Source organism: Zalophus californianus, chromosome 2 (assembly GCF_009762305.2).
Source record: "Zalophus californianus isolate mZalCal1 chromosome 2, mZalCal1.pri.v2, whole genome shotgun sequence".
NCBI classification, from domain to species: domain Eukaryota; kingdom Metazoa; phylum Chordata; class Mammalia; order Carnivora; family Otariidae; genus Zalophus; species Zalophus californianus.
In genome coordinates this window covers 11,730,188-11,751,724 of record NC_045596.1, presented here as the reverse complement: position 1 = coordinate 11,751,724, position 21,537 = coordinate 11,730,188, and the positions used below count along the sequence as shown (strand labels likewise).

The window sequence follows — 21,537 nt, the reverse complement described above, 5'->3', positions numbered from 1 at the left end:
GAGCCTTCGTTTCTTTATGTATAAAATAGGGATAAAAATAGTACCTCCTAAAAAAGATGACAATGAAGACCTCCATTCATTCACTCAGTCAACAGATATGCATTTGAGCCCCTCCTTCATGCCAGGCACTATTCTAGGGACTGCAGATTGCAGTAAAGAAGCAAAACTGATGAGAATCTCTGTTCTCAAGGAGTTTATATTCCAGCAAGGGAGGCAGGCAATAAATAAGAGAAATAAGAGGAACGTGTGAGTTTTACTATTAGATGTGGGCGTGCCTCCTGGATTTTGATGCCTGTTTCCTTCCCCAGATTAGGGAGGTTCTCTGCTACAATTTGCTCCAGTATACCTTCTGCCCCTCTCTCTCTTTCTTCTTCTTCTGGGATCCCAATTATTCTAATGTTGTTTCGCTTTATGGTATCACTTATCTCTCAAATCTCCCCCTGTGATCCAGTAGTTGTTTATCTCTTTTTCTCAGCTGCTTTATTCTCCATCATTTGGTCTTCTATATCACTAATTCTCTCTTCTGTCTCATTTATCCTAGCAGTTGGAGCCTCCATTTTTTATTGCACCTCATTAATAGCCCTTTTGATTTCTACTTGGTTAGATTTTAGTTCTTTTATTTCTTCAGAAAGGGATTCTCTAGTATCTTCTATGCTTTTTGCAAGCTCAGCTAGTCTCTTTGTCATTGTTATTTTGAATTCTAGTTCCAACATCTTACTAATGTCTGTATTGATTAGGTCCCTGGCAGTCAGTACTGCCTCTTGTTCTTTTTGAGGTGAGTTTTTCCATCTTGTCATTTTGTTCAGAGGAGAATAGATGAATGAGAGAACAAAATGCTAAGAAAATGCTAAAACGGTAACAACGACCCTAGAAAAATATACACTAAACAAATCAGAAGAGATCTGAAACTGGGGGGAAAAGAAAGGAAAAAAAAATATGATTGGTGAACAGAACAGAGTCACACAATAGATTTTGGGTGTATTTTGGTCTGTTAGAAGAAATTGCCTCCCAAAATTTTAAAGAAAGAAAAAAAAAATATATATATATATACACAAAAATAAGGGTAAATACAATGAAGGGATGAAATATGTCTGTGAAGATGAAAATTTAAAAAGATTTTAAAAAAGGAATTGATAAGAAGTTGGTAGGAATGTAAGCTGGTGCAGCCACTCTGGAAAACAGTATGGAGGTTCCTCAAAAAGTTGAAAATAGAGCTACCCTACGACCTAGCAATTGCACTACTGGGTATTTACCCCAAAGATACAAATGTAGTGATCTGAAGGGGCACATGCACCCCAATGTTTATAACAGCAATGTCCACAATAGCTGAACTATGGAAAGAGCCTAGATGTCCATCAACAGATGAATGGATAAAGAAGAAGTGGTATATATACACAATGGAATATTATGCAGCCATCAAAAAATGAAATCTTGCCTTTGCAATGACGTGGATGGAACTAGAGGGTATTATGCTAAGCGAAATAAATCAATCAGAGAAAGACAAGTATCATATGATCTCACTGATATGAGGAATTTGAGAAACAAGACTGAGGATCACAGGCGGAGAGAGGGAAAAATGAAACAAGACGAAACTGGACAGGGAGATAAACCATTGGAGACTCTTAATCTCAGGAAACAAACTGAGGGTTGCTGGAGTGGAGGGGGGTGGGAGGGATGGGGTGGCTGGGTGATGGACATTGGGGAGAGTATGTGCTATGGTGAGTGCTGTGAACTGTGTAAGACTGGTGAATCACAGACCTGTACCCCTGAAACAAATAATACATTATATGTTAATAAAAAAAATAAAATAAAAAAAGAGGAAAATGTGGTACATTAGAGAGGCATAAATGTGGAGGAGAAACCATAAATTAGGGAACATATATAGAAAATGTGCATTTGGGGGGGCGGGGAAAGGCTGAACTTCTAGATGGGGTGGCAGCAGAGGCTCCATGAGAGGGGACTTTTGGATAAAGGCCTGAAGAAAAGGAGGAAATGAGACATGGAGATATGTTGGGAAAGAGCATTTTTGGCAGAAAGAGTAAGTTCAAGTGCCTGAGGGTGGGGATACGCCCTAGTGAGGAGCCACACGTCAGAGCACTTAGTGCCTGGAAGACCGTGGCCACTCAACATACCTCAGCTACTCTTAAATTACTGGGCAACCATAAGCCTCACTTACTTATCTGGCCTCTACCGATTGGAAATAAATGATAAAAAGTCTCGGAGCAGTTTGTTTAATCTCAAGGAAGGAAAGATTTTCAAGCACTAAATATAGCGACTGCAGGCCCTGGAGTTCCAGTTAATATTAGCAGCACAAAACAGAACCACTATTACGCTGTAAGAGCATCTTTGTATTTTTCAAAGATCTTTCCTTCAAACTGAACGTCCACTTTAGTCTTCAAAATAACCCTAAAAGACATTAAAGGAGGTATCTTTAGATTCATTTTATGTATGAAGACAATGATATTCAAAGAGATTACATGATTACTAGGGTGCCACACCTTATCAGTATGAGAGCTGGAACTAAAGCCTAGATCTCCAGACTTGCAGGTTGGCGATTGGATTTGAGCCTCAAAGAATTCTTGCAGATACATATCCAGATACGAGCTCACAATAGAAAATCACTAGACACATAAGGAAACAAGCCACCATAAATAAGGGGCAACAGAATCAAAACAATAAGCAGGTAGGTATTGAAATGATCAGATACAGAATGTTAAAAAGTATGTGTAATATGTTTTTAAAAATAAAGGAAGTAATGACTGAATAAAAGAAATGAAATGATTGAGAGTCGGAGGAAAGGACAAACGTTATCAGAACTGACCAGACAGATTGGAAAAGAACTAAATAGAATTTCTAGAGGTGAAAAATGCAATAATTAAAATGAAAAACTGAGTGATGAGCTTCAGTGATTAGACACAGCCAAAGAGTGAATTCATGACTTGGAAGACAGATTTAAAGAAGTTTTACAGAATACAGTAGTGAAAGAAAAAGATAGCAAGGTATATTATGGAGGTTAAGAAACATGGTGAACAGAGAAGGTATGTCATCTATCTAATCACAGTTATAGGAGATAAAGAGATAATATTAATTAATAATATACCTATTACAATTAAGTTTTTTCAATTTTTTCAGCCTTATGAATAATACCATGATGTACATTTTTTTATGCACAAAGCTTTGTCCTCGTTTCAAATTATTTCCTTACAAAACATTTCTAGAAGAAAAATTAAGGTCTTATAGGCATTTTAAAGGTCTTTATCCACATTGTCAAACTACTTTATATTGCCTAGATATATGAATTTACTGGCCACCAACAGTATACAAAAAAAGACTGCAAAAAATTGCATATCATCATTTTAATTTGAATTTCTGAAAGCAATTTTATAATTAGCTGGTTGTTTGAAAATGAAAAAAAAAAGCTATGTTCAAAACTGACAGTAAAATCGTGAGCCACTAATAATAATTAGCTTTCCATACCACTTCCAACTCCCTCGTGGTCCAGTGTCACATGCTGGTTACTGCTAAACTCCACTTCTTCAATGGGAGCCCTTCCAGTGACAACGGTAGTTTCAGGAATAGGCAGAAACACTTCTGCTAGCAAAGTGGTACCACTGTGTCCAATTGTTTCATATACCTGAAATTGAGGAAGAAAAACAGTCAAAGAAAAATAGCAGGAGTGTGCTCACTCCCAGATATTTAATCCACTTATCTATGTGGACCACTGTTCTCGCCCAGAGCATCCATTTCAGAGTGGAAAAGTTGAGTTGTATTATTATGGTTCCCATGGACAATAAGTTACACCCTATTTGTGGCCAAGTTGTTGACATCCTATCCTCTTGTCTGGTCTACTATCCTGGGGTAGAGAGGTTAATCAAATTAGCAGGCTACCAAAACTGTTTCATTTCAAGCCAATACACAGGTTATCTGGAGAATGGGATTCCTCTTTTTCCTGGTTTATGTTATCTTGGAAAGAAATGCCATCAGGTGGAATGGGTCAGATAAAATGGGCATGCCACTAGGTGATTTATTATTTACACCAACCTCAAAGTCAATAGGAGAAGTATCATACCTAGAAGTACTCTAGAGCATCAGGTTCAAATCTACTATTTAGTAAATCTTTCAAATTCTTTCCTTCAAGAGCTCATTTAATTTGTTGGCTGCTGAAACCCTACCAGCTCCTTCTCAGACTTTCTCCCAAGAGGGAGCCAACTAGACCCACTGCAGTCTAATTACTGTGGCGTGTCTCATTATACTGCCATCTCCATGAGATTAAGGGTCCATTGCCAAGGCAACCATAGATTATGAATATACAAGGCAGCTTCAGTAGGAACTTTGCTCCATTGGATCAAATTTCTCTTGTGTCCTTGGATCATTTTACTTTTGAGGTAAGAAGATGTCAAAATATTCCACAGTTCTGCTGGCTTCTTTCCTGTGTATTATTCTTTCCCTGCAAGAGGACTCTGGCTGGTACACATTTCTCCAAAGTGCTGATTTCACTTCTTTTATTTTTACTAATTAAATCTTAATATTTTTCTTCTTGTGCAATAGAGTCCCCCTCTGATCAATACTTTCCACTTACCACTGGCACGCACAAAGATGACACTACAGGTCTTCTCCCCCGACTCTCCCCTACAGGGCATATGATATGAATTCTTTTTCAAGGATGAAGATGAGGCTGAATTTGTGCTAGGCTGCCATCCTGGCCCCGTCTCCCTGGTATCCACCAGCTCATATTTGCCAGATGGCTGACTGAGCTTGGAGGGGCTACTGGGGCAAAGACAAAGACATAACCACCGAACTCAGGACCCTAGACTTAATATCACTGTGAGCTATTCTAACAGGCTGTGTGCACTAAGAGACCTGTGATTGTCAGGGCCCACCTGTGCCAAGTGGCCAAGTCCAACTAATTCAGGGCTCAGCAGGAAGCCCATGAGTAATGCCACATTCTCCAAATTCATCTTTATCAGTAAAAAAGGTGATATTTTGTTCTCTATTAAAAAACATCTTTTATGGAAAACATCAAACATATAATCCTAGAAGAACAATATAGCATGAACCCATCCCCTGGCTTCAAATACCATTAGCTTATGGCCAACCTGGTTTCATCTCTACTCTCATGCATTCCCCTCACCACCAGTATTTGGAACCCAGACATCATTTCATCTGTAAATATTTCAATATGTGTCTCCCAATGACAAGGATATAAAAAAAGCATAGTTTTAATATTATTATCACGGTAATTCCTTCATAATGTCAAATATCAGTAAGTTTTACATTTCCTTCAGAGTCTCAAGAAATTACTCTAAACTTTGTATGAATCAGGATCAAAATATATTCTGTACAGTGTGACTGGTTGATAAGTCCCTCAAGCCTCTATTAATTTGTAGGTGACACTCCTCCCTTTTCATAATTTTTAAATTTCTCTGTAATATTATTGGTTTAGAGCTCTAATGGAAAAAAGAGTGCCATTTATTGCTTGCCCCAAACTCCCATAGGAGTTGTAATCTTACAGAACTTAAAGAACATAAAGCAGATGATTTTTTCTTGCACAGAAGACCTTGGTTGACCTGTTAAATTATGGACTCACTAGCATGAAGTTTCAGCCTGAGAAAATGGTATGTTTTCTTTCCTTTTTAAAACTTTTTTTTTTTTTTGCCAACATTTTAATTGAGACATCCATTTGTACGCAGCCCAGTATGGGCTTTTGGTCTGGCATTTTGTTCAATCTTTCACACATTCCTATGAAGGATGGTTTGTGGTGAAGATTAAGCCAGATAATACACCCAACAATTCTGGATGATGGATTTGAGGGTCCAAGAGGAGAAACTCCTCCAGCCACTCATTTGGTAATTCAAAAAGCTGGGATTTGAATCCACAACTGTTTCACTTCAAAACTCATACACTTTTTTGCTATGTCTTCCTTATGGGCCAAGGACAATCTGAAAGGTGATCAAACAATTAAGAATTCTTTTAAAGTCATAGCCATGATCCAGAAAACACAATTAGTTTAGACAAACTGGTGAGAAATAATGATTGAAAGAGTATTTAAAATCTGAATAAAAAAAACAACAAAAAATGAAAGTACTATAAAAACAATGTCTCGGGGTGCCTGGGTGGCTCAGTCGGTTAAGCATCTGACTCTTGATCTCAGCTCAGGTCTTGATCTCAGGGTTGTGGGTTCAAACTCCGTGTTGAGTTCCATGATAGGCATGAAGCCTACTTTAAAAACAAACAAGCAAAAAAAAAAAAAAAAAGCAATGTATATAATGAAAACTTAAAGGATCACCTCAGCATATGTGATCATGATCAAAAGACTACTGAGCTACTCCTGTCTCAGACTCCTTGGTTGCTCAGAACTCTCAAGAGAGTTGCTGCCTCAGCAAGGCAGGTGTGTCCCGTTCACTCCAGAGCAGGTGCTTTAACTCACTGTAAGGTGCCCACATGTACTAGGCACCAAGTGAGACATGCGGTGAGTTGCCACCTGCCCACCCATACCCACTTACGAGCCACCACCATACCCTGTGTTTTCCCTAGAGAAACACTTATCCACTCTATCGAAATTTCTTGTTTATGCATCGTCTGTCTCACTGGACATGGAGATTCTTGAGGATAGAGGTCTTGCTTGATTTCCCTTTGAATGCCCAGTACCTGCCATCTGAGAATTAATGTATTTAGAAGGGAGCATGCTAACTCTTAAGAGAAGTAAGGCATTATTATTATTATTATCATCATTATTATTAAGTAAACTCTACCCTTAATGTGGGGCTCAAACTTTTGACCCTGAGCTCAAGAGTTACATGCTCCACTGACTGAACCAGTCAGGCGCCCCTAGAAATAAGGCATTAAATGATAAATCCTTGGAATGGAATGGTTTTCTTCTCTGAACAGCTGGTAGACCTGGGTGTAGTAAGGCTCTCAGATTTTCTCGCTTATTTTACTCCCTACTTGTCGCTCCTCTCACAGCCTGTAGAGGGCAGTGTGGTAGATAGGACAGGGCAGCCTTGTGTTGCAACGGATCTGAATCCTGACATTGACACTCAGTAGCTATGTGACCTTGGGCCTGACATTCCCTGCTTTTTGTTTTTATTGTAAAATGAAGACGTTATTTAAAGCTCTGCAGGAAGGCAGTGGTGAAGCATTAGGACATGGTATGAAAAGTCTCTTTCCTTCCTTATGAGCTCAATAAATGTTTATTCTTCTTCCTCTGGGCATACAATTGACAATAAGCTCCTGCATTTTTATAGTACTTTGTGGTTTACAAAGCTCTTTCATAAACATAATTACCTTTCCAAATATCTTGTTAAATCTTGCTGGTCAACTGGTTTTAGTAAACTCTATGAAATAAGAATTTCTTTTATTTAAATTAAACTTGTAAGATCTGTCTTTTCAAGACACTAATTTTTTTCAAGGAAGACATTAAGTTGCTGAGCGTTTGTAGGAATTTTATGGCATATTCCATATTTGTAATGAAATCATCCATATTTCTGGGTCCCCAAAGGCAGGCAAGGAGGTGAAAAATGAACTACATTAAGGCTTAAATGCTTTTAAAAAAATCAGGAGCTAATGAAGTCCTGATATCACTTCAAGTTAAGGGAAGAGAAAGCATACCAATAATTAGAAAATACCATTTATGATGGCAAAACAAGTTTCAGAAAGTGACATGAATGCAGTATTTAATATTTCATTAAACCTTGTGTCTCTGACCTTGTGACTCTCTCACCTTCTACTACTTCAGAATTCCAAAATGTTCCAACACTCAATGCAGTTAAATAAGTGTGTGAAGCATATTTAAAAATAAGAACAAATCCAAATATTTTTCATATACCTTGCATCTCTTTCTATAACATAAGAACCCAATGTTTGCTTTTTTAACTGTATAAGATAAAGTTTCTGTATTACATGGCACCAACAGCTTTACAAAAAACATCTCTGTTGGATTTTAATAATTCATCAAATACTTTAGTGTGGAAGGACCACAAGAGTTGCTTCCCAGCTTTTCTGTTTTGGTTTTTATTCCTTCTGGGTGTGCCCTGTGCTGGTCATCGTGCTAAAGTAATGACTCATAAAACATGCAGTTATTGTAGAAAGGGCATTTCTGGTGGACGTCAGAGGAAAGGTCCTTGTTCCCAGTCTTTGGAAACACATTCCTATTCAATGTCAGGAGAAGAACTAAATGGAGACTCTTGGTGCTTCGTCTTTAGGACAGAGGCATTATGAACTCTAGGGGAGTGGAAGGTTTGCTAATTGAGACTACGGTCTTGGAAGATCATTATCAACCTTTTAAATTATTTTATTTTTTTAAAAGATTATTTATTTGAGACAGAGAGAGAGAGGTAGAGAGAGAGAGCATGTATGCAGGGGGAGGGGCAGACGTAGGGGGACAAGCAGGCTCCCTGCTGAGCAGGGAGCACGACGCGGGGCTCGATCCCAGGACCCTGAGATCATTACCTGAGCCGAAGGCAGACGCTTAACCAACTGAGCCACCCAGGTGCCCATCAACTTTTTTTAATAAGGAAAAAGGGATTCCATCTGACAAAGCCAAAAAAACATCCAAAATTTTCCCACACTTTTCACTCCGCTCTTTCAAGGTGGCAGGAGTTCTATTTAATGCTAGGGTGCAATGCTGTTTTCAAAAAATCAGAAAATGGGCACCTTGGGCTTGGTGTTTGTAAACAGCTTTCTGTATAATTAGGGTTAACTTTTGTTTTTTTCCTAAGTCTGGGGTTGTCAACCTCAGCACTATTAACATTTTGGGTCGGACGATTCTTCATTGTGGTGAGCTGTCCTGTACAGTGTAGGCTGTTTAGCAACATCCCTGGCCTCAACCCATTAGAGGTGCCCACTAGCTCCCCACTTGTTACTATTAAAATGTCTCCAGACACTGCCGCATGTCCCCTGGGGTGCAAAGCTACCTCTGCTTGAGAAGCACTGCTCTGAGCAAAACGAGGTCTTGTGTGTGTGTTTGAAGGCAGAATGCTAAGGGAGAAACATGACAGGAAATACCACTGATTCACATTCAACAGAGATGCTCAAATCAACACCCTAAAGTAAGCCATGATCCCTGTCAAACCCTGATCCCCTTCCCTCCTTTCCTTCTCTGCCGAGCCTCTGGGAGAGGAGCCTTCTCTTGGCATCTTCCCTTTTTCTCCCCCTGCCCTGCTGGACCTCAGTCACAGGTCCCCCTGTCATTTCCCCACTGCAGTCTATTGCTGTGCCGGAGACCACATCAGGTTCGTCTTCCTGTCTCCTCTCCCCCCCGCCCTCCATGCCTTGCACAGTCTCTATGCAATAAGACACCCGTTGGAGCCAAGGTACAAACTACCGGTGGGTGCAGCATGATGAGGTGGATATGGAAGCAGGTTCTGGGGGCTGGGGGCTCGGGGCTGGCCCTGCCACCTTCTGCCTGTCTGACGTTAGGGCAGGTACTGAAGTTCTCAGCATTTCAGTATAATGGGGACCATAATACAGCTCCCACGGGACTGTGGTGAAGATGGAATGAGTTTATACACAGAGCATGGCGCCTGCAATATTGCAGTTGCTCAGGAACTGTTATACCAGATACTAAATAAATAGCTACGCCACTCAGTGGGCTGTGATGGCCGACACTGTTTTCTAAGACTTCTCCCACCACGATTAGCTCTCAAAGGGCAGAGATATGTCAAATATTAGACTTTGCTCTTCTTTACCGGTATACCCAATGAACAGGGTGAAATGAGTGTAAAATTTAGAGTCGGACGGGCCTGGGTTTGAATTCTCCTCTGCCTCTTGACCTGCTCGGTGTTATAAAGTTTCTCAGTAACTCTGAAGCTCAGCGGGAGAATAACAGCACCTGTGGTTTTCTTTAGGATAACATCAGACAGTGTCTGTGAAAAACCTGGTATTGCGGTTAGATAAGCAGTAAGTGTTATTTCCTACAGATCTTCGCCATTTCACGGGCCTCTGTCCAGTCCAAGTCTGCATCTTCTCACCTGCAGATGATCTCACCTGGACCCCTGCCCTGTCCTCCCAGTGCAGCCACTGTCCTTTCTCCCTGCTCTCGGCCGCCTGGCTCCTCTGTTCTGCACACCACAGGGCCTCCTGGTATCTGCTCCCCTTGGCTCCTAGCGTCAGCTTTCAACAGTCTGACTCAGCATCATGCAACTGAGTAGATAGAGATGTGTGTGCGAAAACTATGTTTTGGACTAACATCCACAAAGGACCAGTAGCAACCATGAAAGTGAGCCAGCCAAGGGCTGACAAAGACACTTCTCCGAACAGGGCCGTTTCCCCCACTCCAAGAGTGCAGTTCTGCGGACGAGCAGGAGAGATCAGGAGAGGACGCGGGAAGGAACTCGACTGATCACCAACTAGGTTCAAAGGAAAAATCCCCTATCTCAGTCCACGTGCCAGGGATATGAAAGCTCAGCAGGATTGATTCATAAGGAAAAACAATGCTACAAAATGTAAGCACCACCCAGCAGTACAACGTGATTGTTGTCAGTTTGGGGGGGGCAGGAAGACGAAAGACTGATACAGATGTGAATGATGAAGAAATAAAGGTAATCATCACAAAATTATTTTCTTTCCCGCCCTCCCTCCCTCCCTCCCTTCCTTTTTTTAGGGTGAGGGGGAGAGAATCCTAAGCAGACCCCACACTCAACGCGGAGCCTGACAAGGGGCTCGATCCCATGACCCTGAGATCATGACCCGAGCCGAAATCAAGAGTCGGATGCTTCACTGATTGAGCCACCCAGGTGCCCCAAAACTTATTTTATTTCTAAATCAACCTTGTGAAAGGCCAAGCATTTGTTTTGGAAAGACCTCAGAAGCGGAGATTTTTAGGACCTTTCTGGAGGGACTCTGGGCCTGCTCCTACTTCCCGAGAAGTCCTGCCTCACCCTCCCCTTGGGGCCAGCCGCGGTTCAACTCCTTTGTACTGTCGCAGGTCCGGCTGTCACGAAGTGCTGTGCATCCCTCCTTTCAAGGTCCCAGTGTTGTTCTAATGAATGCCTTCCACCAGCTTCCAGTTCTCTACCTCACACCTGGCTCAGGATTAGACATTCAGTTGGCTCTTAAGCAGCAAACATGCACGGCGTGGTTGTTGGGTCGCCAACTGATGCATTGTAGTTTTGAGAATCTCAGAACTTTTTCTGAAATACTCTGGGCTCTAAAGTTAGGGATTTGATAATGCTGGAGTAAACAGATACATTTAAGGCAATCTTCCTCACCCTCTTAAAGCTGCCAGTAATTCTTGAACCTTCCCTAATTCCACACTTGCAATTATGTGGAAAATTCCCAAATAGCATAGCTCAATTCCTAGAGAGTTGAAATACAATAGCCCTTAAATTAATTTCATCTGTAACTACTCCTCAATCATAAAAATTATGCCATTGAGCCATTATGATATGTGATTTGATTCATTATCAAATCTCTATAGATAGCTTAAGAACTTAGCCAAGGCTCTTTTAATTTGTAATATTTAAAAGATTACATGATTCAGCTCTTAGGGCCAGGCTAATTGCCTATGAATATATTCTTGGTATTCCAGGATAAAATTTTGCTTGTTTAGTTAAAAGATTTATTTCATCATATTTTAGAGAATTACTTTTTTCATATTACTTAAAAAAATTGTTTTGATTGCAACATCCAAGCAAGCTAATATCCAAGGTAGCAAACAGGAGAGAGGTTAGGAGGCTCCCCTTCTATTTCAGATAAATGTGAAGTAAAATATTGGTGATGATGGAAGAGGGAGGACATCTTTCCTTCTACGGAAATTCAGAAGATGTAGGATTGCCCAGCAGAGAGGCTGTTACAGGCTGCCAGGGGGTCTGAGTACTCAGGGGCACCTGCCGGGGAGGGGGGCTCCTCTCCTGTCCTTTGTGCTCTTCTCGGTGGCGTGTCCCCTACCAGGGCTCCCTCTCCTTCCTACTGGCTGTGTTATCCCACATTATCGTCCCTCGCTTCACTGCCCCTCTACATGCTTTTTCCCCTTAATCTTGGTCTCCTCAGGTCAGCATTCCCTCTGCAGGGAGGAATGGGGGAGATGAGTCAAGGACAGAATTCAAAGGAGGGGGCAAACTCTGAATAACTGAACGCTTTCCCATTCTGTGGACCTAGTGTGCAGGGACTCACAGGGGGGCCTCCAGCGACCCCTCGTTATCCAGGGCAGGTGACAGTGCAGCATCAAGTTGGCTTCTGGGGTTTGTGTTCAGGTACTTTCTCCATCAAGTTTTCTTCTTCTTCCTTTTTTTTTTTTTTTTTTTTAAAGATTTTTACTTATTTGAGCACACGAGCGAGGAGGAGAGGGAAAAGCAGACTCCCCACTGAGCAGGGAGCCTGACCTGGGGCTCGATCCAAGGACTCCAGGATCATGACCTGAGTGGAAGGCAGACGCTTAATGGACTGAGCCACCCAGGTGCCCCCCCATCAAGCTTTCTTCTTAATTTAGACAGTTTTTTGTGTGCAGTAAATCTTTCTTTAAACTGTTGCTAAAGCCACATGGGTTCAGGGCCACGGCAGGAGTGTTCATATGGGAAGTGGCGAAGATGTGGGGCTTTGGAACCAGTGGGGTGCAACACTTACCCCAAAGGCATTCAGATTTTAAACCATCCAAAGGCCTTGGCCATGCAAACAGAAGGGCACTGCCCCCCAGCTCCTTACTCACGGAATCCCTGGACAGAAAGCCCTCTCTTAAGCAGGTCTTAGTGGTACAGAGAGTGCTAGATTTTTAAATCTCAGCATATCTGAAATGGGATTGTCTTCTGATCCACGGTGCATGGTAGTTGAGTGATGCAAATAATGGTGTGTCTCACAGGGAGTGGTGGTGGGGTGCAACCCAGTTCCTAGGGTCCCAGAGCCCCTCGAGGGGCTTTGCTAACAGGACAAAGGAAGAGGAACCCTCGGTGTGATGCAGGCAGTCAGCAGGGGCCCCAGAGGAGAGGGGTGGGAGGGTGGGCCATGACTCTGACACCCGAGAGCGTGGGCAGCTCCAGCTCACCTCCCAGCGCAGAGTGGGAGGTGACTCTGGGTGACTCTGCAGGCTCGCCTTCAGGCAGCATCACCCCAATTTCACCCTCTGTATCCACACAGCGTTGTAAACCAAGGCAGAAGCAAGGAGCAACTTACAGAGATAATCTTTCCACGGATGATCCCAGAAAGGGAATTTTCAGTCTTTAGGAAAGCTCAGTTTTTCACCAAACCTCCAAATCCAATCCCCTTTCAAATACCATTTTTTATGTTAACAAAATGTCCTTGCTTTCTCCTCCCGCCCAAAGTTAACTTTCAGGGGAGCAGCAAAATAAGTTCTATTTTTTTTTTTCAAGTTCCAGAATACATAGACACTTCCTTAAAAATTAGACAGGGTTTTAAAGATTAAAGGACTGACTGGGCCAAGTCAGCTCTAAAATTGAAAACAAACAAACCAACAAACCAAACCTTATTCAATTGTGTAGATGTCTGTGGTGTTATCAATATGGCAGAGAATCTGGCTTGAGTCTTGACGTGTGGTGCCGTGTAAGTGAGGACCGTCCTCTGCCCTCGCCACCCCCAGATCACAGATGAAACGGTACAGGATGAAATTGCTGCAGTCTCTGGGACGATCCCCATCTGAGGTGGTTGACCTTGGGTGCTCAGGGCTGACCCTTTTAGGGCCCCCATCCCATTGCTTGGCAGCCCTAATCTCATCCTGAGCATTGCTACTATGCTTCCTTCCCATTTCAAAAGGGCTCCATATCTTAGCTGTCTCAAACTTCCTCTACCAGTTTTTTTAAGTCCTCTTTATTTTTTTATATTTATTTATTTTAGAGAGAGTGCGTGCATGCACAAGTTGGGGAGGGGAGGGACAGAGGGAGAGGGAGAGAATCTTAAGCAGACTGCTCTGAGCGCTGAGCTTGACACAGGGGGTGGGGGGGGGCTCCATCTCATGACCCTGAGATCATGACCTGAGCCAAATCAGGAGTCGGATGCTTAACTGACTGAGCCACCCAGGCACCCTCCTCTACCAGTTTTAATAGGCTTTTTTTTAAATGTATTTTTTTTTATTATGCTATGTTAGTCACCATACATTACATCATTAGTTTTTGATGTAGTGTTCCACGATTCATTGTTTGTGTATAGCACCCAGTGCTCCATGCAGTACGTGCCCTCCTCAATACCCATCACCAGGCTAACCCATCCCCCCACCCCCTCCCCTCTAGAACGCTCAGTTTGTTTCTCAGAGTTCATAGACTCTCATGGTTCATCTCCCCCTCCGACTACTGAGATCTAGGTAATGGTTGATGTCCAAAATATCAAAGAATATTCATGGCCAAGCGCTAACCAATCAGAAGAGATGTTAGCCACACATGGGAACAAGGTGCTGGAGGCATTAGCCTTGTTCACACACTCTTTAATTGGCTCATTGTGGGAAGGTCCAGGGGATTTTGGAAGTGGTGTCTACGTGGCCAGGGTGGCATTTGGGGAATGCAGTACAGAAGTATTTAAGTATTTTATTTTATTAAAGATTTTATTTATTTATTTGAGAGAGAAAGAGCACAAGCAGGTGGAGAGGCAGAGAGAGAGGGACAAGCAGACTCCCTGCCTAGCAGGGAGCATGGTGCGGGGCTCGATCCCAGGACCCTGGGATCATGACCTGAGCCAAAGGCAGATACTCAACCGACTGAGCCACCCATGCACCCCTAAATATTTTAATAATGATACAGCTGTAATGGTACCTGCAGCTAATGTCAAATACAACCAATAGGTAGTGGCTGCCTCAAGTACAGTGTTGAGAAGGATTCTGAAGTCCTATCCAGCCTCAGTGTGGGGGGAAAAAGACACTATCAAGTAGTCATTTCTTGCAAGGGTGGTGGATGGGAACCAGACATTTGTGCATACATGGTGGATGCAGACTATGTGGGTAGTGGATGGCAAGCAAAGGCATGTGTGCCAGATATTTGCAACCCTAGTTAACAGGCTATCATAAAAGAGAATTCTGTTAGCATCATAGAAGAGGATTCACCATTAGAACAGCAAGCTTGGACACCGTAGTGGATTAAATAGTGTCCTCTAAAAATTACTCTCTACCTGGAACCACAGAATGTGACCTTATCTGGAAATAGGGTCTTTATAGATGTAATTAGTTAAACATCGAGATGAGCTCACATGGGATTGCGGTTGGCCTAAGTCCAGTTGAGAATGTCCTTGTAAGAAACAAAAAAGGATACATAGAGACAGGGAGGTGGCCACGTGAAGATGGCAGCAGATTGGAGTGACACTATAAGCCAAGGGATGCCAAGGACCACCAGAATCGGCAGAGGCATGGAAGGATTCTCCTCTAGAGCTTTGCGGGGAGCATGGCCCTACTGGCCCCTAGATTTCAGACCTCAGGCCCTCCAGAGCTGTGAAAGAATAAGTATCTGTTGTTTTAAGCCACTAAGTTTGAGCACCTTAATTGGGGCAGCCCTAGGAAGCTAAATAGGCACAAATAAATATATAGCTAATGGTGGGATTTAGATTAGTGGTGATATTTATTTTGGGGGAATCCTATAACCTGCAGCCACCCCATCGTAGCCACCTGTGATGATGGCAGTATTGATTTCTGAGGTATTTCATGCTAGGATCCAGGCAGACAGCAATACTGAAGTACGCCTCCAAAGAAAAAACCAGGGCCCCCCTACCTCTCATCCCCCTTCCCCATCTCGAGGCACACACTGGAGCACCGTGGCCAGGATTTTCAGGAGGTGAGGAGGAAACAGATCTCCTTCTGCCAAGACCATAAGGACAGACGTGCCCAAGAGGAGGCCGACCTTCTGTTCACCTTGAAAATCTATCAGGACACCGTGTTGCCAATGGATGACTTAAAACCATCTTGTGCCTGGAGCATCTGGATGGCTCAGTCGGTTGAGCATCCGGCTCTTGGTGTTGGTTCAGGTCATAATCTCAGGGTTGTGAGATCGAGCCCCACGTTGGGTTTCCCACTCACTGGGGACTCTGCTTCCCCTCTCCCCTCCCTCTGCCCCTCCCCCTGCTTGTGCACTCTCTTGCTCTTTCTCTTTCTGTCTAAAATAAATAAATAAATCTTCAAACCACTCATACCTGTGATCACCAAAAAAATGCTTGGGACAATGACTATAATTAAAATGCATACCTGCAATGTTAAACTCTCTGGCCAGTTGAATATCTGCAAATTGAAAATCTGTCCAAAATGAACTCGGAAGTCTGCCCCGAGTGGACGACTGTCGGTCCTGGACACTTCCTTTTGGTTGAAGATCACCTTTAGATATATGGAGCGCCTCTTGACATCCTCCCTTCGCAAGACCTCCGCCCTGCAAAGTGAGACCGATCACAGATGGGGTTAGTAGTTTACTAGGGAAAAGTGGAGCATCTGACGAATGGACACTGAACAGAACAAGATACACTGGGGCGACTCTGCCAATCACTGGAGCTCTTGTCACACCAAAACAGCCACGGGTCTCGAGGAGCTTCATATAATAAACTGTGATACGGACTAACAAAGAGGCACTCAAAAGCCCATCAGGGACTGAAGAATTGCAGTCCAAGCATCATTCACTATATTACGGCATCCTTAAATGTTTTCAAAGAAGCTTTACGTTTGCACCCCAAAGTTTTAAGTAAACGGAAACATAGTCCTTGTAAGTACAGTGAATCCAATCCATAAGGGACAGTAGTGATGGATATTTGGGTGGGATGTTTTATCCTAAAAATGTAATAGCATATCGGGCGCCTGGGTGCCTCAGTTGTTAAGCGTCTGCCTTTGGCTCAGGTCATGATCCCAGGGTCCTGGGATTGAGTCCCACGTCGGGCTCCCTGCTCGGGGGGAAGCCTGCTTCTCCCTCTCCCACTCCCCCGCTTGTGTTCCTGCTCTCGCTGTCTCTCTCTCTGTCAAATAAATAAATAAAATCTTTAAAAAAAAATGTAACAGCGTATTGTAACAGGTCAAATCCACTTCTCCAAGATTCGAGTTTTTTTTTTTTTTTTTAACACTTTCCAACGGTGAGTACTCACCGGATGCAGGGGATTAAGAGAGGTTTCTTTTTTTAAAAGGCCACTTGGATTCCAAAAAAGATATCCTGGCAAGCGTATCATTCTTAGAGCAAGGAAGTTAAAAAAAAAAAGTGAAACCCCCAAGAGTAGTCTTTAATTTTATTGTGTATATTTTCCGAAATACTCACCCAGAGTGCCAGTTGTTGGTTAAGTCAATAGCAACTCAAGTTCGGTAAGAACAGGGAACGTTTAGAAAAATGAAATAAAATCCAAAGCACACTCAGGGTTTTTTTGGGTGGTGAAGTCTTTTTTTTTTAAATGGCAGTGAGACAGGGGCGCCTGGGTGGCCCAGTGGGTTGTGTCTGACTTCAGCTCAGGTCATGATCCCAGCGTCCTGGGATCAAGCCCCACATCGGGCTCCCAGCTCAGCAGGGAATCTGCTTGTCCCTCTGACCCTCCCCCTGCTCGTGCTCTCTCTCTCTCAAATAAATAAATAAATGAATAAATAATCTTTAAAAAATTAAAAAAATAAATTTCAGTGAGACATACACATAATACCATTTTAACTATTTTTAAGTGGACAGTTCAGTGGCATTAAATACATTCACAATGTTGTGCATCTATTCCACTATCCTCCAGAACGTTTTCATAATCCCAAATAGAAATTTTGTACCCATTAAATTGGGTGGTAGTTTTAACTCTTTACATCTCTGTAATTTAAGCGCATCCCAGATATAGAATTGCTCCAATGACTTCAACTTTTTTTTTTCTATAAAGGAGTTTAACACCAAATTTCAAGAAGTATTCAAGACACCTAAAGACTTGACTCAGAGTTGTTTTATGGTTCCTCCCCAGTAACATCCTGCTACAGACAGACCTAAGACTCCCCCTTCTTTTGCATGGTTCCCCTTATATGATGGTCTGATGAGAAGGGTTGATCATGATCACTGATTTGGGGTAACCTAGGTTATAGTCCCAATCTCAGTGAAAACCAAGAAATTTAAGACTGAGGCATATATTCTCAGTCAAAACAAGACTCATGACAAAAGACTGCCAAATCCAGCTCAAATTTTCCCTTTAAAAAAACATGTAATCCAAAAAAAAAGTGTAATCACATATTTTGGATTTTTTTTTTTTATGGCAAGCTATCTGTGCCTTGAAAATAGCTTATTCAGTGCTGGGGAATAGTTTATTTATGTGTAGTATCTGAATGCTGTGAGGTTGGGAGAACACAAGAAAAAAGCCAGAGTTAAAAAATACATTATTGGTACATTAACGGAAGTTTGAAACTGAGGTCTTATATGGACATTCTAATGAATCCCCACATCCTAGTTATTTCTGAGGGTGACTGAATTTATTATATGTATAGATGTATGTATATAAGGTGAAGCTTCTGACGGTTTCTCAAGCATCACATGAATGACTAGAAATGTATTTCTTTTTTTTTGAGAGAGAGAAAAAGAGAGAGAGAGAGCACACGTGGGGTGGGAGGGGCAGAGGGAGAGGGAGATAGAGAATCTTATGTAGGCTCCACGCCCAGAGCAGAACCTAACATGGGGCTCAATCTCCTAACACTGAGATCATGACCTGAGCCTAAATCAAGAGTCAGACACTTAACCAACTGAGCCACCCAGGAGCCCCTAGAAGTGTATTTCTATCAAATCTGGAGAATATGCATCAGATGGCTACAGGGGGGTATCCACAGTTCCTCTGGGAGGCTCTCTGGGGGCCTTCAAAGAGAGAAGCTAGCCCCCCTGGGGCAGCTGAACACAAGGGCCAAGGACAGACCTGCATGTCCGTGCTGGGGAGCAGAGAATGTGCTACCAATGGAGAGAAGATACCCTGATGTGGGCGCCTGGGTGGCTCGGTTGGTTGGGCGACTGCCTTCGGCTCGGGTCATGGTCCTGGAGTCCCGGGATCGGGTCCCGCATCGGGCTCCCTGCTCAGCGGGGAGTCTGCTTCTCCCTCTGACCCTCTTCCCTCTCATGCTCTCTCTCTCTCATTCTCTCTCTCTCTCTAATAAATAAATAAATTCTTTAAAAAAAAAAAAAAGAAGATACCCTGATGTTACAGACAAAGGCTCTAAATCAAAAGCCATGCAGGTACCACCTGCTACAGGCAGCTTCCCTCAGCGTGCTCCGGAGTGGCCCCTGGGGATGCCCGAGGTAGGGGAACCATTTGAAATCACCAAAATACGGACAAATATCTACGAGTTCATGTAGTTCCATCTGAGACAGATCTACAGAGCTCATGATTCTCCTGATCACACTGTGCCAGGCAGGGGGCGTCTGCTCACCTGGGACACTGCTCGTTGGGAGTGACGCTCCCTGCCAGGCTCAGCTCCGGCACCAGCGTGGGCTCCCCAGGACTTCTCCTGCTCCGGGCTGCCCTCTCCCTCACTTGTTGCTCTACCAGCACCCGATCGGTGGGCTCTGGGGGGACTGGTTTCACAGGCTCTTCCTTGGGATACGGCTCCTCCATCTCCTCATTGGGATGTTCTTCGACAGCTTGCTTCTTTTTCTTCTTCTTGGCCCTCTGTTGGGTAAAAAGCAATCTTATGTCAAACAGAAATTTTGCAATTTCGCTTACAACCACAGTCTTCAGAACCAGATGGACCCGGATGCCGACCCAGCTCGGCCTTAAGCAGCTGTGTGCGCTCGGGCAGCTGCTTGATCTCTCTGCGCCTGTTTTCTCATCTGCAAAATGGGGACAATCACAGGAAGCTCTTCCCAGAGTTGTTGGCCTGAGGTAATGCCTGGCCTAGAAAGAGCTTAAAAATGTTAGCCATTCCGGTGATCATTAATATTGGCTCTAAAGGCCAAGGACACATCTTGAAAGTCAAGTAAGGCTCGTGGGCACAGCTATTGCAGGTTACCTGATCTGTTACTTATTGTGCTTGGATTCAATATTGCAAGGTTATGGGTAAAAAGTTATATCATTTTCCCAGGGAACCCCAGAAGCATCAATGCCCTACCTTTAGTGGGAGACAGAGTGGAGCCAGCAGGGGCCCCAGTCGGTCTGTCCAGTTTCCCTCCTCCGGTCTCAAGGGGCAGCCTTCCAGACCCCTCCTGTCCCCAAGGTCAGCCCTGCTCAAGGCCGAGGGACTTGACAAACCTGGGCTTTCTTCCAGGCTTTCCATTGCTGGTATGCGGCTCTATACCCTTCCATCTTCTGTTCATACTCTTCCATGTGCTCTTCCAACAATTCACTTATCTCAGCTTGAATTTCTGCCTCATATGCTTCTTCGTCTGTTTTCTGGTCAACTTTTTCCCTTTAAAATAATTTACAGTACCTTGGTTATCTCTTGAAATTAAGTAACAGAGTAATAATAACAGCAAACACCTGTATGGGGCTTGCTATGTGACAGGGCCTCATCTGAAAGCTTTGTAACTGTTAGCTCTCAACCCTGGGAGGCCGATACTATGAGCATCTGCATTTCACAGGCAAGGATACTGGGGCACAGAGAGATGAAGTGACTTGCCCAAGAATACACAGTTGGTGAGTAGAGGGAGCTGGAATATGAGCTATAGATTGCTACTTACGGTTAAGCAACGACGTCCCCCTGAGCTAAGTGATCCAGAGCATACAGACCCAGCACCTGTAGATGCTCAACCAGCAGGGGTAGAGTGTCATTGTAGTTATTAGTGCTGCAGGTCTCTGAGGAACCACTTCATTATGTTGCTTCTGAGCCCCTGAAACTACTAGTCTGACTTTGGATTGGCAATATGAGTTTTTCTTGGATGATTCTGCCGATACTTTATCAGGAGCTCTGCCCAGCCCAAAGCCGTGTTTCCCACAGTGTGCTCAGTAGGACCTTTGTGCTGGGAGATCTCCTGCCCCAAAAGGTGCTGCGGCCCAATCCACCCGAGATCAGACAAATGTGGTATGTGAATCAGCGTGTGATTCTTCTGGAAGGGGGTGGCAGGCACGCCACACCCAACTCCTCCTCCCTAGCACTTTGGGATTGTTGCAGCTCATTGCCCAGGCTTACGTGATCAATGCCGTCTGGCCTGCAGGTTCTACTCCTAAAGTTCTTGTTCCTTTTAAGGTTGGCACAGATTTGCTTACATTCACGTGGGCCCTGGTGGTTTAGCAATTAGCGGTTCCCTAAGGCACAGACTCAGCGCTCCAGGATACTATGAAGACATCACTTTGGAAACGCAGTGGCACTGGAAATTTATAAGCATCAGAGAAAACTGGTTCATAAATTACGCTCCATCTCTGACATATAGAGACCCATTCGCTTTGCTCCCTGATATTCAGAGGCATCCATAAACTAGTGGAAATTTGATGACTTTTGCAGGGAAAAATTTATGCTGTATCATAAGGTGCCTAGGTGTATCAAAAGTGTGAAGGGCACTCCAAAAGAATTTAGGAGGCAGCTACTTACGGGAGGAAGGGGTGTTAAGTATCACGAAAAGTGTCACCTAGAGGTGATCTTAAGGGCAAATTTCCTATAAAGTTTAGTTTATCCTAAACCGAAGGAAGGAAAGAGGAAACAGGTAAATATTTATGTTCTGCTTCTGGTGGGAGGGGTAGCCTGAGAGATGGAATTTGGAAGCTGAAACCCTGGAA

The 21,537-nt window shown here is 43.4% G+C and overlaps 1 protein-coding gene across 2 annotated transcripts in view; it reads right to left on the bottom strand.

The window, feature by feature from the left end:
- CC2D2A (coiled-coil and C2 domain containing 2A) overlaps positions 1–21,537 on the bottom strand; it is a 131,570-nt gene that overhangs the window by 49,162 nt on the left and 60,871 nt on the right. For both annotated transcript variants that reach the window (XM_035726273.1, XM_035726274.1), the window contains 4 exons: positions 20,077–20,233; positions 19,259–19,497; positions 16,106–16,283; positions 3,478–3,634 (listed from right to left, as the gene is read on the bottom strand). In XM_035726273.1, the coding sequence (XP_035582166.1) occupies positions 3,478–3,634; positions 16,106–16,283; positions 19,259–19,497; positions 20,077–20,233 (731 nt within the window). The remainder of the gene's footprint in view (positions 1–3,477; positions 3,635–16,105; positions 16,284–19,258; positions 19,498–20,076; positions 20,234–21,537) is intronic.